The 17,369-nt window shown below is 37.7% G+C and overlaps 1 protein-coding gene across 1 annotated transcript in view; it reads right to left on the bottom strand.

Moving 5' to 3' along the window:
- The window catches only part of TENM2 (teneurin transmembrane protein 2), an 834,696-nt gene that overhangs the window by 70,278 nt on the left and 747,049 nt on the right, over nt 1-17,369 (bottom strand). The window contains 1 exon segment of the mRNA XM_032208490.1: nt 16,099-16,245. Within this exon segment, the coding sequence (XP_032064381.1) occupies nt 16,099-16,245 (147 nt within the window).

Raw genomic sequence — 17,369 nt, 5'->3', positions numbered from 1 at the left:
ATATCAAAGAATTTCAAATACTAAACTTATTCCTATAATGCCTTTCCTAATAGAATGTTCTCCAGATTATTCCCAGGAATCCCAATCATGCTTGTTGGGAATTCTAGAAGTGGAACTCCCCATAAATCCCAAAGCACTGGATCTAGCAAGCTGTGTTGTGGAATAAACCTTATTAAACTCAGTGGAACTTCCCACATAAACATAGATGCATCAGGTGCTCTTCAAATAGCAGTTGAAATGTGGAACAGAATTACCTATGCTACTCACAGACCCATGAATTACACACACATCATCACATACATTTGTAGCTGACACTTTAGATACACTTATATTATGGTTGAATTGCTCATGAACAATGAAATTTAAGTAATCTTTTTTGACTGAAGCGTTAGCATACATTTCAGAGAATGATCTTCAGTGCATAATAAGGAATAATGAGTTTAAGGGAGAATTGACACATTTAATTTACTGATCTTATGTTGAATAAAAATGTTGATAGTTGACTCTTAAATCTGATAGTGGTTATCAAACTCTTACATTATTTTGGAATAAAATTCAATTATAGTGCATCTTAATAAATACTAGCGAAGCTTAGAGACTATGAAGTAAAATCAGTGTGTGTGTGTGTGTGTGTGTGTGTGTGTGTGTGTGTGTGTGTAATCCATATAATAGGTCAAGATTTCTTTTTAAAGTACTTAATTTATGTTTTCTGTATCCGAACGTACATAAATACATACAGAGTAACATACAGTTTAAGAACTTCATCACGGCTTAGGCATGAGACAAGATAAAAACCAAAATATTTCAATCAAGCCAAATATTTCAAAATCATCACGTATCAAAGATTTACAAGGTAAATATAAAAAAGAATAAGAATTGCCAAGAATCTGGATCTTGGAAAAAAGAAATGGTAAATCACTTCTTATTGTTGCCAAGAGAATTGCTTTAGATTTTAAATGCTTTATAATGCTTGTTTTGGCTGCTTTCTTAAGAATTCTGGAGAAGTTAACCTTGTTATTATTTTATGGTGGCAGAAACCAAAGTGTAACACAGTAAAATATTAGTTAGTTTGTTATTTAAATTTTAGTCTAGACTAACTATACGCATACTTCATTCGAGCAGATCAACTGTACCATAATTAAAATAAATATTCAGTGCTTTAATTCAAACAAGAGATGTATATCTGTGTCCTTCTAAAAACGTACTCTTCAAGTAGATAAATTAAAATGTATTTCTCAATGGTGGCCATGACAAAGAATGTCCATCTGTTCATACTTGTACACACTGCTCATAAGTACATACAAGGCAAAGTTTGTGTTCAGTGGTGAAATCTAAATGTTTTCCTACTGTTTCTGTGGGTGTGGCTTGGTGATGGTGGTGGGGGGAAGAGGTCATGTGACTGGGTGGGTGTGGCTATGTAGCCATGTGACTGGGAGTGGTCAAAAGATAGAAGCTCACTTTAACAATGTCCTGCTGGAGCAGGGGATTGGACTAGATGACCTCCATGTACCTTCAAGCACTGGATTGCTGAGCTCTTTCAAGGTGTCCTCTGAAGGTGTGTCTAGTGCCAGGTTTCTGGTCCTTCCTCCCTCTCCTCTTTCCTTCCTTCCTTCCTTCCTTCCTTCCTTCCTCCCTTCTTCCTCCCTCCTTTCTTTCTCAGAACTCTCCCCTGTTTTTAGCCTAGCAGGCCTCAGGGGAGCCTTGTGGGGGCAAAAATGGACCCCCACCCCAAGTTTTGGTCTAGCAGGTCTCAGGAAAGCCTCCTGGGAGCAAAAATGGAACCTAAATGCTTAAAAAAAGGGGAAAAAAGTTTCTACCATCACGCAGCACAGATGATCATCAGAACTTTTTTTTTACTACCAGTTCAGGTGGATGGTATCATTTTTTTACTACCGGTTTGGGCAAACAATAGCTTTTTTATTACTGGTTTGGGCAAACCAGCTTGAACTGGTAGCATTTCACCCTTTAATTTGTAGCATAGTTTCTAATTATACCCTTTGTCTCACAATGTGCTTCAAAGCAATCCATAGAAAATCTCACCAATACAAAATAATTTTTAGGATGGTACTATGGATGTCACTAATAGCTTATCAGTGTATTCAATAATAATCTAATATAGTAAGTCAAGTTCTAATAACTTCATTTTGCCTAAGAAAAGTGGCAATAAATATCATCTAATTGTTCTGCCACCATTCATCTGGCAATAGAGAAAGCAAACAGGAAATTGATAATACGTTTCGTATTACATTAGAACATGGACTCTGATTTGTTATTCCTCTAAAAAGATAGTACAAGTACAAACTTTAGGTTCAATCCGTGCAACTTCAACAACAATATGACAAGATAGGATTTAGGCTAAGATTTGATTGTAGGAAAGGTCCTGGTTATAGTTCTTTTAGCTTCTTGCAGAAAGAGCCAAAAAGAATAGACAGCATGTCCTGGCATATTTACTCAGAGACAGACAGACAGATAGACAGACATAGATAGATAATAGACAGACAGACAGAAAGCTATAGACAGATAGGACATTAGCTATAACTCTCTGATCAAAGTTCTGTCCCTGCTTCATAAGCAATGGGCAAAGAAAGGGAATGGAATGCATCACAGAGTTATGTTTGTCATTTTGAATTTTTGATCTTCTTTTGAAAACACACTTGCAAATTCCCAGAAATCAAAGATTTGTTGCCTCTGTTGCAAATTAAGCATATAATAAAATAGTTTTAATTGTCTCTGCACTGATTGTTGTTGTTTTCTTATTTGGCCTAGTTTAAGGTGACCAGATGTCCCACTTTTGGCGGGACAGTCCCGCTTTTGAACAATTTGTCCCGCGTCCTGTGGCGTTTTTAAAAAGTCCCGTTTTTTTTTCAGCATGAAAGAAAAAATCTGCAAAAAGTCACGGGGAGCCCTGGGAATTGTTCTTCGCAAAGCATCATGGCCGCATAGAATGCAAATGAAGGTGCTCATCTCCCTGCCCAGCTCCGTGTGCTTTTATTCAAACTGGAGTCACGCTGAGTCCCATTCAGAGGGCGGAGGGATGCTGTGCTTTTTTTTTTGTTTTACCTGTGGTCTCACAACCATGCAAAGGTGGGTTTTGTGCTACAAGGATCTTTTTTACTTTCTTTCCCTGTCTGCGGGTCCGATTGCAGTCATCTTTTGCTTCGGATTAAAGCACCGTTTCTCATTCCTTGCAAAATTGGGGAAACAGCAGGGCCACCTCCCTCCCCCCTTTCCTTGCAGCACCATTGGTTGCAAAATGTTCCCCTGATTTGGTTTATAAGTTCGCAGCAATGCGATCCAACAAATAGGGAAGTTTTAATAAGATCTTCTGACTTAATTTGGTCTCTGCTGCCCCCCCCCCGACCCCATTAGCCCTTGGGTTTTGTCCCCTCCCAAGGAGAGAGTGGGAAGGAGAGAAAGGAAGGAGGGAGGGGGGAAGGAAAAGAAGAAGGGAGTGGGGGAAGAAGATGGAATGAGAAAAGATGGAAGGAAGGAGAAAGAATAGAAGGAGGAAGGAGAAGGAGGAAGATGGAAGAAGGAAGGAAGAAAAAGAGGAAGGGAGGAAGAAAAGAAGGAAGGAGGTAGGAAGAAAAGGGGAAGAGAGGGAAAGAGTAGAAATACAAAGAGGATGAAGTGGATAGGCAAGAGGAAGGAGGAAGGAAGGAAAAAAGAAAAAGGGAGGGAAAGAGGAAAGAAGAAAAGATGGAACTAGAAAGGAAAGAAGGGAGGGAGGGAGGAAATGGGAAGACAGGGAAAGAGCAGAAAGACAGAGAAGGTGAAGGAAGGAAGAAGGAAGAAATAGGGAGGGAAGGTGAAAGGATGGAAGGAGGAAGGAATAGAAGTGAAGGGGAAGAGAGAGATGGAAAGAACAGAAAGACAGAAGGTAGATAGGCAAAAGGAAGGAAGCTGAAAGAATGGAAGGAGGAAGGAAGAAAAAAGGAGGAAGGGAGTGAGTGAGGAAAGAAGAGAGGATGGAAGGAGAAATGAAGGAAGAGAGGGAAAGAGCAGAAGATAGAAGGTGAAGGTAGATAAGCAAGAGGAAGGAAGGAAGGAAGAAGGATGGAAGGAGGAAGGAAAAAGAAGGGAGGGAGGAAGGAAAGAAGAAAATGATGGAAGAAGAAAGGAAGAGAAGGGGAAAAACAGAAAAATAAAGAAGAAAGGGAGGAAGGAGGAAAAGTGAAAGGATGGAAGGAAGGGAAGGGGAAGAGAGATATAAAGAGCAGAAAGACAGAAGGTAGATAGGCAAGAGGAAGGATGGAGAAAGAATGGAAAGGGAGAAAGGCTAGAAGGAAGAAAGAGGGAGGGAGGGAAAGAAGGAAGGTGAAAGGAGGAAGGAAGGAAGGAAGGGTACTTCTACTTGTAGGCCTGGGACTGAATGCAGGAGGAGTCTCTCCATAGGATCAGCTGCTCCTCTGATCATGGTCTATGAAAATGTTACTGCCGGCCTGATGCAAATTTAGACAGACGGTGCTTTGGGCTGCCCCTCAAATCCCCCTTTTACTCTTCCCCCTGTAGAATTCAGCCCCCTGAGCTTTGCCTTTAAGAGGCATCTAAATTAAGGTGACCAGACGTCCAGCTTTTGGCGGGACAGTCCCGCTTTTGAACAATTTGGCCTGCGGCCCGCGGCGTTTTAAAAAAGTTCCAATTTTTAAATTTTTTTTTAATCAAGAACCCGCCCCCCCCCCCCCCCCCGGTCAATGGTGTCCCTCTTTACCAATGTTAAAATCTGGTCACCTTAGCCTAGTTACTATTAGCTGCATTTATAATATATAGCATTTTGATTATGTTCTTGTACAATTCCTGCATATACATGTTTGACAGTACCAAAATATTGAAATGAATATTGTTTATTAATATAATTTAAATTGTCCCTCTTATAAATGGCAATTCTACACTGGTTCTAAAATAGGCTTTCTGAAATAATACTGCTTATGTAGCAAGAGATCCAGAAATATATAGAATTCCTTCTTTAGTTTTGATAGATTAAACTAACAATGCCAAGCAGAAATTAATTGCAAACTAATAAAACTTCAGTTACTAACAACTAAGAGATGAGTTGCTGGTGATGGAGATGACATGTTACAGTACAGGCAAATCAAGAATGATTCTTCCATGCCTTCTCATTTCAGGGAATATACAGCAAAGATATGAGCATTACTAGTATTGATGATTGACATAAACTTTCAGTCCAAAGGGAGCAGCATCTGTCACTTGGAGCTGCCTGTCAAAGAAATGCTCTGTTGAACAGGCAATCAAAGCTACTGCTTAAGCATGAGGCAGGGAAGATCAGTTGACTTCTGGTGTATTTCACATACATTCAATCACTCATGTTCTTCATTCACTCATATGTTTCATTCCATTTTCTTTATAGGCAGAGTTTAGCAAAGGAAAATTAAAAAAAACCCAAATACACAGGAACATTTATCATTAAGTATATTACAACATCCATGTATGCATATTATCTATATAGAAAGTATCCTAAATGTACACACTTAATCCACGTTTAATCTCAGGCACATACATTTATAAGCCTTTTGGATGGTTTACCAAGTTTGGAGAGGCACAAGAACTGAAAAAGGACAGCCTTATTTTCTCTATATGTCAGTGTAGGAAAGGAACATCTGCTTTGTTTGTTTAAAAACCTACATTTAATTCAGAACATTGGTCCTTTGACTGTGAAAAAATTGTAAACATCACTGCTTGCCTATGGGTCTATGGTTATCTCCTAGGCCAATTTTGATAAATTCTGATTGCAGTTTTTCACTCAAAATGTCATTGCCAGAATCAATAAAATTAATGTTGGTAACAAACTTGTGAAGATTGAAAATGCAAAACCAATTATTTCTAATTGTGCAGAATATTTTCCCCAAGTTAGAAAAACAAGTTCATGATTTAGTGATTCCCAGTATGAACCAGATTTGCTGCATATGCTACCCATATTTTTATATATTTAAAACTATCAATAACATATTTCAATTGTTTATTATGGTAGCAATTTTCAAAATGACTTCAAGCATCAGGTCCATTGTGTTTGCTCAGGGGAGCCTTTTTCCCCCCTCCTGAGGTATTGTGGGTATTTGTACTTAGAACCTTATAAATCTTTTGTCTGAGCTGAATTAGAAACTCCTGCTGTGGCAGAGCTTGATGAGGCAAGCTAAATTACATGATTTGCTTTTGTGCTCTGAAATACTTGCATTATCTTAAATGCCACAAGCCTGACGAAATATCAAATCACAGGATTCATCATTCTATAAAAGCAAAGCCAGTCCAAATAATTATTGCAGGAGAGCAAAATCTGTTATTTTTTTTTTCTCTCTCTCTCTCTCAACACATTTTTCTCTTTTTTAAAATATGATTTTGTTTTTAAAAACTAAAATAGCATATTCTTAAGCAAACAGGTCAAATATTCTGCTCAGAAAACATGTTACTTTGCAAAGTGAATCTTGTCTTGACCCAAAGAAAACCTTTATTCAAAGACGTAGAAATATTCTTTGTCTTATTTTGCTATATTAGTCTGAAAAAAATGTTAACTATATTCAGTTTATGAGGTTCATTATTGTACTGGTTAGATATGCTTATATTTCCTCTGCTTTCCTCTTATTTTGTAATTTGTATAATTATTTTGTATAAGAAGCTATTTACAATGGAAGAACATTAATTTGGATTCTTAATTTATGAAATAAGTCAGAAGAGAACAAGGAAATAAGCATGGTCATTAGAGATTCATCTAAGTATAAGAAGCAGCCAGCATTTGGATTAAGACAAACAAAGTACAATTTGGCAATAAAAATACCATATTAAGTTTAAATTTAAGTTTAAGTTTTATTTTATTTATATGCCGCCCTATTCCCTAAAAGGGACTCAGGGCGGCGAACAACTTAAACGGGAAAGGGAAACATACAAGTACAAAATAGACATTTAAAATGACCAACAACCACACCTGTCGAGAGGGGAAGGGAGCTCATCAACCCCAGGCCTGTCGACACAGCCAGGTTTTAACGGCTTTTCGGAAAGCAGGGAGAGAGGTGAGGGTCCGAATCTCCGCGGGGAGTTCGTTCCAAAGGGCTGGAGCTGCAACAGAGAAGGCCCTCCCCCGGGTTGTAGCCAGATGGCATTGGCTAGTGGATAGAACCCGGAGGAGGCCGACCCTGTGCGATCTAATGGGTCTTTGGGAGGTAATTGGCAGCAGGCGGTCTCTCAAGTACCCAGGTCCAATACCATGAAGGGCTTTATAAGTGATAACTTATATCCGGAGTGTATCCGGAGACCGATTGGAAGCCAGTGCAGCTCGTGGAGGATAGATGTAACATGGGTGTATCGAGGCATACCCACAATCGCTCGCGCAGCCGCATTCTGGACCAGTTGAAGTCTCTGAATGCTCTTCAAGGGCTGCCCCATGTAGAGCGCATTGCAGTAGTCCAGTCTTGAAGTCACGAGGGCGTGAGTGACTGTTGCGAGTGCCTCCCGGTTCAGGTAGGGACGCAACTGGTGCACCAGGTGAACCTAGGCAAATGCCCCACTGGTCACAGCCAACAAATGATGTTCTAAAGTCAGCTGTGGATCCAGGAGGACTCCCAAGTTGCGAGCCCTGAGGGGCATAAAATTTCACCCCCAGCCTGAGTGATGGAATACTAACCAAATTTTTGGGAGGGAAACACAACAGCCACTCGGTCTTGTCTGGATTGAGCACAAGCTTGTTAACCCCCATCCAGATCCTGACAGCCTCCAGGCACTGGCACATCACGTCGACCGCTTCACTGAGTTGGCACAGGGCGGACAGACACAACTGAGTGTCGTCCGCATATTGATGGTATTTTATCCCGTGCCGTCGAATGATCTCACCCAGTGGCTTCATGTAGATGTTAAACAGGAGGGGGGACAGGACCGAACTCTGGGGAACCCCATATTTCAGGGGCCCAGGGGTCGACCTCTGCCCCCCGACTAACACCGACTGCGATCTGTCCGAGAGGTAGGAGGAGAACCACCGAAAAACGGTGCCTCCCACCCCCACCTCTCGTAACCATCAGAAGGATACCATGGTCGATGGTATTGAAGGCCGCTGAGAGGTCAAAGAGCACTAGGATGGAGGGATGAGATCATCGGTCAGTGCGACCAAAGTGGTTTCCGTGCTGCAGCCAGGCCTGAATCCAGACTGAAAGGAGTCCAGATAATCGGCTTCATCCAAGGACCGTCGGAGTTGAGAGGCCATATTCTCCAGATTATAACCCAATATAGTTTATAAAATACAGATAATACTTGATTTGCAACGGTTCTCTTAGTGACCATATGAAGTTACAACAGCACTGAAAAAAGTAACGTATGACCATTTTTTATCATTTATGACCATGGCAGCATCCTCATGGTCACACGATTTACATTCAGATGCTTGACAACTGACTCACATGGCTGCAGTGTCCTAGAGTCACATGATCCCCTTTTGCAATCTTCTGACAAGCAAATTCAATGGGGAAGCCAGATTCACTTAGTAGCTGTGTTACTAACTTAACAACTGTGGCAAGAAAGGTCATAAAATTGGTCAAAACTCATTTAACAAATGTCTCACTTAATTCAGAAAGTTTGGATTGTAGTTGTAAGTTTAAGGCTACCTGTATAACCAAAATTAATATAGGCCTAATACAGAGCAGACTCTGCCAGCTGGTTTGGTCCCCAAAAGGGGCCTTACCTCTCACAGTGTATTTTGTATTCTCTCTCTCCCCATCTTTAAACAGTATTTATTACTGGGCTTTAAAAATAATTTAATGTGTAGCAAATTTAATAAGCCACACAGAGTCATCTCTGGAGAAGATGGGTGACACATAATTTTAATAAATAAAGAAATAATAAATAAGTAAATAAATAAAATTGTAAATCTAAAGAAATAAGCAAAAATAATTATAGATGCCACTAAACTAACATACCTATGACCAACATTTTGGGGCAATGTTAACTCATTTAATTTACAGTGTTCCTACAGGAGTTGGGCACAAAAGACCTTTCAAAATGTGTAGGGGAAAAATTGAGTGGACAAAATTTTCTGTCCAATTTCTTTTAACAGAAGCAGAATTTCTCCAACAATATCTTAAGCAAAGAAGTTTCCATTAGTGGCAACAATAGCGTTGCTACTAAGAAAGCACAATGCATAAAAGCTAGAAAGGTTGCAATCTGCTGGAGAGAGTACAGTGAAATACAAAATTTTCGCACACGCTCCATTCTTGCTATATTCCACTCTTTGAAACGTTTTCTAATGCAAATTGCCCTTTCCTCAAATTGAATGACAACTGCTAAGGGAAAAAATGCAGAAATTTTGCTTGGTATTCTTTCATAGTTCATGGAAAAACCGTAATGGATTATATACCCAATGGAAAAGGAAGTCCACTTTCTACCTAAGTGCTTTTGGGACTAAAGCATCTATCTGTAGCTAATTGCTGCTCTTGCTGGCTTGAGTAAAAGGTAAGAAATTATATAAATAAGAGTTTTGAAGAGAATGTGGAATATCATCTGAATCACGTCAGACAATGTTGAAAAGGTTAGGTTCTGTTCCTCCTTTTCCAGGCAAATCAACTATAGAAAATCAATCTATCAAATTTCCAAAGAGAACTGGAAAATCTCTGGAAAACAGTTTCTAATCATTACCCACCCAGTATTGTACTGGATAAGATGATAAGATCCCACATTTGGCAAAATTAAAGCAACAAGATTTGATTTTTTTTTCTTCAACTGCTCTGATGTGACGTTAAGGCTGCTGTACTTGTTATACAATGGTGATGATAAAAGGTGCCAAAGATTGATATGTCCTGTTAAATATATCGTGTTATGCTAATGAAACATGGTTAAGGTAACATATTTATCTAGCTAGAAATCTCTACTACAATAATTCAGGAGCTAGATTAGTGGTAATATTTTGCCTCACCAAACAATCTTCCCCAGCTTCTCTCTAACTGGAATGTCAAAGCAAGGTAGTATCTCTCTCTCTATCTCTCTCTCTCTCTCCCTCCCTCTCTCTCTCCCTTCCTCCCTCCCCCCTCTCTCTCCCTCCCCCCCTCTCTCTTTTTTGAGGAAAATCTTACAGAGAAGCTATCTGTGTAGATTTATCCCCATGTATTTGTTTTCAGAGTTTGGGCTTTATAATTTAATTAATAAATTCAATATCTTCTTAATGGTTTTAAAGTTAGTTTGGGATTTTTTTGGAAATAAAATAATGCAGTAAAACTGTAGGCATATAAATATTTTAAATAGTATAGAGAAAGGAGCAGAAATAGAAATATGGTACATCTTAGTCCCTAGAGAGTAACAAGAGTCATTAGATCATAATTTTAGTTGTTTTCCTCAAACCTTATTTTGATTACTTATATATTACTTCAGACATGGGCAGAAATTTGATTTATAAAATGAAACAATGAATGACAAACTGGTATTCTGCAGTATGATTTGAGACAAATTTGGCAGAATGCTTTGTTATTTTTCTCCTTCTGCTATTCCAAATATAAAGTTTACCAGCTCATCTATATTTTATATGTTGCTTATTAATGCTGGGAAGGATCATAACTGAAACAAAGAAAAATAGGGATAAGTAATGAATTGAGAGTTATATATTTGTACATAAGCCCAAGTCATGCAAATAGCTCAGTCGTTACTTCTAATAGTAGAAATCAAGAAAAAGAATACTTAAAAATAACTTCAAACCTCTTTTTGTCTGTAAATCTTGTTTCCAAATACTTTAACTCACTGAATAAAGTCTATGATGTTTTAATTGCATATGCCATCTTATGAAATTTATAGATTTTAATCACAATCCTGTGAGTGTAAAATTTGTCATATAATTATAAATAAAGTAGCCTTAATCTCCATCAAATACACATAACAATTATTTACTGAGAACTTGATTAAAAAGGGATTAAATTTTAAAAGGATTCTGCATAGAGTAAATTAATGGATTTCAAACATTTTTAAAAATAATTACATCCACACCTTTGAATGCAGCTTTAATAAAGAGCTAACATCTGGAAAACATTTTTTTTTAAACTGGGAAACTTCTTTGGTAAAAAAATATTTTAGAAAAGCATTCCATTTAAATACATGTGTGAAAAATTGTGTGTGCATATCTATGCATGTATATGTATAAAAATCAGTAAGTTATGAAACAATTTACTGATGTCTTCTAAGATAGAAAACTAAACAGTACATATCTGACAATGAAGAACTTTCTTCCTGGTCATACAAGAATTGTATTAATTGGTATTTTATTTTTAAACAGAAAATAAATAGAATCTCTGTAGAATTGATTAGGGATTCTATTTGGTCTGTTTTTTCCCCCTATAATTATGACCCAGATATATCACAATTCCATGGAGAGCAGTGGCTCACATGGTTAAGATGCTGTGATGGAGATTAGCAACTCTGCATTTGAGACCCGAGTAGTGCTGCATGGTGCAATGAGCTCCCATTATTCACTCTAGCTCCTGGGGACATGAAAAAAGGCTGGGCAACAAAATGTCACCGGCTAAGTCTTTCAACCTGGAAGTGCCTTATAACAGTACCTCCGATACAAACGGGGATCATAATTCCAAACATAATGTTGGAAATGTTGGAAATGTTTATTCCATTTGTATGCCGCCCTATTCCTGGGGGACTCAGGGCGGCTAACAAACAAGGTGTGGGGGGGAATACAAACAACAGAACAAAAGACAAAAGAAGTTAAAAACAAAGCAAGAGTCGCAACAATTCAAGTGGGGCTGGGAACTCATCAGCCCCAGGCCTGCCGGAACAGCCAGGTCTTAATGGCTTTGCGGAAAGCCTGAAGGGTGGTGAGGGTCCGGATCTCCACGGGGAGATCGTTCCAGAGGGCCAGAGCAGCCACAGAGAAGGCCCTCCCCCGAGGGGTCGACAGTCGACATTGGCTAGCAGATGGTATTCGGAGGAGGCCTAATCTGTGGGATCTAATTGGTTGTAGGGAGGTAATTGGAGGTAATACTATGATAGAATAAATGTTTTAAAAATTAACCAATTCCTACATTAATTTAGCCCTAGCATTTATATCTAAAATGTTTAATCTAGTTAGTCATTTTTCCTCAGACTTTCTTAGAGTTTTTCTTCCTTTGAGACTGTAGTGGTTGTCCATAAAAACATAATGGATCACAAATAGAAAAATCAGTATGCTTTAAGGCGAAAAGAAAAACATAGTAAACAGTTCTTTACATTCCAAAAATGTTTTCTCTTCAAAGTCTAATAACATCAATATTTTCACATCATATAATTGCAAACATCAATAGAATTATGGAGAATTTGTGGTCAAGGATAGCCTACTGTACAGCCATTTAAAATGTTTTAACTCAGAGGAAGATTTGTAAATATATTATCACAGGATTTGCTTGGAGGAAGGAACAAGGAGAAATTTAAAGATTGAATGTTGAGTGGCAAAAACTCTTAATTCGGCACTGATGGGGTGTCACAGAAAGTAATGAAGAAGTAAAAATTCTGCTATAAGAAGTTGGAAGATTCCTGTGACCTCCCATTTCTGAAGCAATATCATTACATTTAGGAAAACCTGATTCAAAAGGAGTGAAAAAATAATAATATTTTGCACAGGAAAAAGAATTGAAGCTTTTTAAAAAAAACAAAAAAAAAACACCTCTGTTTATTTAAAAGTTTCCTGTGTGACTCTGTTGTCCTTTAGGCCTATCTTGTCCTGTCTCGTCCTGTCCTGTCCTATCCTATCCTATCCTATCCTATCATTTAAGAATACTTTATAATGTATTATAAAAAGGGGCCATACTTTTTAAATATACAATAATTCATTTCACGCTAATTGCTACACTAAAGTAGCTCAAACAAATTTGTGGATATAACTGAAAATTACAAAGTAGCAACTGAGAACACAACATGCAGTTTTCTTGCAATTTGTTAATTTTTAGAATACCAGAATTATTCTTTTTCATGGCTGGTATTTGGCTGGTGATTTTGACAGAAATTCCTCATATAACCTTTCATAAAATACTTTATGGATTTTCTTTCTCATTTTGAATAAATATAATACACTTAAATAGAAGCGTACATGCCATTTCATTCTGCTTATGACAAATCAGAAAAAATATAACATTCTCAGTGCTTTACCTCATATCTCTGTCATTTGCTTACAGGCATTGCACTTATTTTTAGAATATATCCACAATACAAAAAATAAAAATAAAAATCAAGGAACTGAATGTATTCCTACTATGCAAATTAACTTTATATCACAGTATTTGTGAATAAAATAAAACTTGCCCTCCAGATGTTTTGGACAATTTCTACCATCATCAATGATAATATCCATAAAAAGCCAGACAATAGTTAAAATAAATAAATAAAGCTCACAATGGTATAGTATTTTAAACATTTCTTTTTGTTCAAGTGCCAGCTTCACTTGTTTGTATCTTTCTTTTTTTGTTTTTACAGTGATTGATTGATTGTGTGTCATCAACTCTGTGTCAACTTTTAGCAACCACATAGACTTTCTTAAGAATGCTTTCATTATTGATATTATCTATCCATGCTATTTTTTTGGTAAGATATAGGAGTCATTTTTTCTTTCCTTGTACCGTATGAAATGATACTTTACCATTATCATTAAAGTGATTGTCTGTCTCCAGCATTTTTCTACTGTATTTATACTGTATCAGAATATAAGGCGCACCGGAGTATAATACGCAGCAAGGTTTTGAAGAGGAAAATAGTAATGTTTTTGCACTCTGCAAACCTCCCCAAAACGGCCCATTTTTCGCAAAAACGAGCCCATTTTTCTCCCCACAAAGTCATGAAAAGTCTTTAGGGAGCTTGCAGAATGCTCCTTGGGGGGGTAAAAACGAGCAAAAAGGTTTTTCATTTAAAAAGGGCATGGATAGCCTTTAGGTAGCATAGCGGGCTCCTGGGGGCTGGGGGGAATTAAAATTGAGCAACAAATGAGCTGTTTTTTGCTCATTTTTGCTCTCTCCAGCCCCCAGGAGCTCTCTAAAAGCTTCTTACAAGCTATGCACGGCCATTTTGGTGAAGGGGGCAGGGTTTTGGGAGGCAAAAAATGCTGTATTGAGTGTATAAGACGCACCCAGATTTTCAGCCTCTTTTTTGAGGGAAAAAGGTGCGTCTTATACTCCGAAAAATACGACAATTTGTTTCTGTCTGATATAGGTACTAGTTGCTTTTTCTGGGGATTTGCAATGACTTCCATGCCTAGGAGTACATAGTTTTGGCTTACTTGCATTCTTGGTGTTCTTTGCTTCTTCTTCCTAAGAATATTTACTAACCCCCTCATCATAATAAATCTTGCATACTCATAATAAACTTTTCCCCACAATTAAACTCATTTTGGTACTAATAGATCCTAAATAAAAGGTTTATTAAAAGTTTCCTTTCATTTAAGCACCAGTCTTAACAACTTCATCTATATTTTATTGGCTATTTTTAAAGCTTTCCTGTCTACTACACAGCTGTGAAATTTCCCTGTAATAGTAAAAACATCTGTTCTTGTTTAATTGTTTTGGTATATGTGTGATCCACTAAGGTTGCCTATATATTGCCACCTTGTCAAGCAGATCCTCAATAGAAAATATAACGTATTAGTACAATCTGCATACTGAAATACACTTATATTGTTGTCTTCAACTAATGCACCTTTTATATCATAAAAATATTATTTACACATTTATCCACAAATACAGGATGTGGGAATAAAACATTGCTGATCTCTCTCTTGCACCCTGTTGAACTCATTGCAAAGATTTTTACTTAATTTTGCAAAATTTATTAGATGTTCTGTTTGCTTCCTTTATCTACTGTTTTTACTGCACATAGCAACTCCATGTTTTGCAAAGAATTTTATAATTCAGGTTATTTAGCTTTCTCTAAAACAACATACAAAACTATTATTTACTTGTATACTTCTCAACGAATCTCAAAAACAAAACAACTCACTTCCAGTTCACCCCACAATAGTTTGCAGAAAGTTCAACTATATTAAAGCTGATTAGGAAAAAAGGCACTTCAGTTTTCCAGTGCTGTTGGCATTATGACAATCCAATCATCTGGTTCTATTTTCACTCTAATGCTAAACCCTCATATGAAAACCCTAGGGTCAACAGGTCAAAGAATGCAAGAAACACTCAGGTAAACAATCTATGACAATAAGCTTTAAATGTCGAGAAAGGTTGTTGGTTGAATGTTAAACTATTAATAAAAATGAGTTCTTCAAATATTATTCAATATATCTGGAGCTAAATCCTTGGAAACTGATTGTGTGTGACGGAGAAAAATGCATGTGGAAGGAAAACACACACACAAACAGATATAGATTGAAAAAATGTAATACATAAAATGTGTGACTGGTGAATGTGTTAAAACAAATAGCTGTAGCATTTGAAGTCAGAGTCACTTGAAGTCACTTTATATTAAAATCATTTTCAACATCTCTGGCTAAATTTCTTCCAGCGTATAGTATCTTCTATAGGACAACATATCAATACTGAGACAGAACTCTGTTTTACTAATTAACATGTATTTAATTTTTTTTAAAAAACCAAGAATAAATTCTTGTATCACAGCCAGTAAAATGAATTCCATTTATTCTGTTCCATTTAGAACTTTCTGCTTTGTGAATTGAAGTTGATAAAATACAAGTATTACCTTTGTCCAGAATTCTCTTGTATTTGCTCATAGCTGGCAGTTAACAATACCTTGGAAAGTTTCCTGCTTAATCATCTGTGCCTTTGCTTGAATAATCTACAATGTATGCTGGTATTTTTGCAAGTGTAAGTCACACAGAGGGTATATCTGAAGGAGCACTGAGACTTGAAATTCTAAACCACACAAATGCCTAGTGAGAATTTTAGCCTCCAAATCTGAGTTTTGCCAGAAATGAATCAAGCCCTATATTTAAAATAAGTCTTTCAGGTCACATTATTTTGCTCACAAGGGTACTACTTTATCCATCTCATTTGCTTCAATGGAAATGTAACAACAACACTTGACAATAGTAGGAGAGGGGGTCTTTCACTTGTAAAATGACTCATGATGAAACTGCACATAACCCTCTGTTCTTTCAAGGCTGGGAATTGGAAGACTTTTGCTCACCTCCCTCATTATCCTTGTTATCAGCACAGGAGGTTTCCATAGCAACATTGCATCCAGGCCCTCTCCAGCCGGTCTGGCAGACACACTGCCAGCTGTTCTGACCGAGTGTGCATCTCCCATTGCCATTGCACAAATCAGGGCAGCCATCTGGTTGAAGAAATGAAGAAGATAAGTTCAAGTAATACTGATTTGCACGAATATTCTATGCTGTAGGCACATTACACAACATTACTGTACACCCAAAAAGAAAGCTAAAGACTATATTAGGTGGGTTTGTTATTATAAAGGACATAATTTATTTGAAGTTGACTACGGTAAGTAGAGGGCAGAATAAAGTGTGTAAAAACCTATAAAATAAACATTATATGTTTATTTTGCCAACAAGAAAGATCTACTAGACAGCCTGTGACCCATTGGGTCAGCAGTTCAGAGATATTTACTTACTTAAACAAAGAAACAAAATAAACATAAGCAAAATACCATGGGTTATGGGTGTGACTTCTTGCCAGCTGAAGCATTATTCACTGCTGTCTGGTGGCTGACGGCAAAACCTGGCCTTCAAAGCTAGAGTGGGACTGGTCTAGAGATAGACCAGACAGGCTGGTCTACCCAGCTCCAGAGACCAAACAGGCTGATCTACCCAGCTTTCAGAAAGATAGGGTGACCCTGATATACTGAACTCTCAATGCTGCCACTGTCAATGCTGATGTGGCAGCAGAGTGGCCACAAATTTGTGAAAATTTCAATCCCACAGGAGTCATGAGTCCCAGGTTTTGGACACATTCTGTAATTTAGCTCAGTGGCCTCCAAACTTTTGGGCACCAGGAACTGGTTCCATGGAGATAGATTTTTCCACGGACTGGAGGGGCTGTAGCTTCAGATGTTGCCTGCATCCCATGGATGGGGCTTTACTTGTTTGTGTGGCATGGTTACTTGTTATGCCATGGACCTGTGCCAGTCCATAGACCAGGGATTGGTGACCCCTGACTTAGCTCATTTGACATTGGTTCAAAAATTGTTGCCCTATGATGTACCATTTCACCCAATTAAAGGTTACAGACAAAGAGGCCTGAGAGTTTTAAGAGCATATAGATTTTTAAAGGCTTTCAATATGACATTATGATTTCTTCTAATAGCTATACTTTGTTTCCATTATCTTTAAATAACTAGTTGACATAACATCTTGCTATTTCTTTATAAATATGATGGAACGTCCTCATGGATAAAGCTACTTTATGGTTTTGAGCAATTACTGTATGTCACTGCATAAA

The sequence above is a fragment of the Thamnophis elegans genome, chromosome 2, assembly GCF_009769535.1.
Source record: "Thamnophis elegans isolate rThaEle1 chromosome 2, rThaEle1.pri, whole genome shotgun sequence".
Classification (NCBI taxonomy): Eukaryota; Metazoa; Chordata; class Lepidosauria; order Squamata; family Colubridae; genus Thamnophis; species Thamnophis elegans.
The sequence above is the reverse complement of the archived record's forward strand: the minus strand, read 5'-3'. Positions and strand labels throughout refer to the sequence as shown.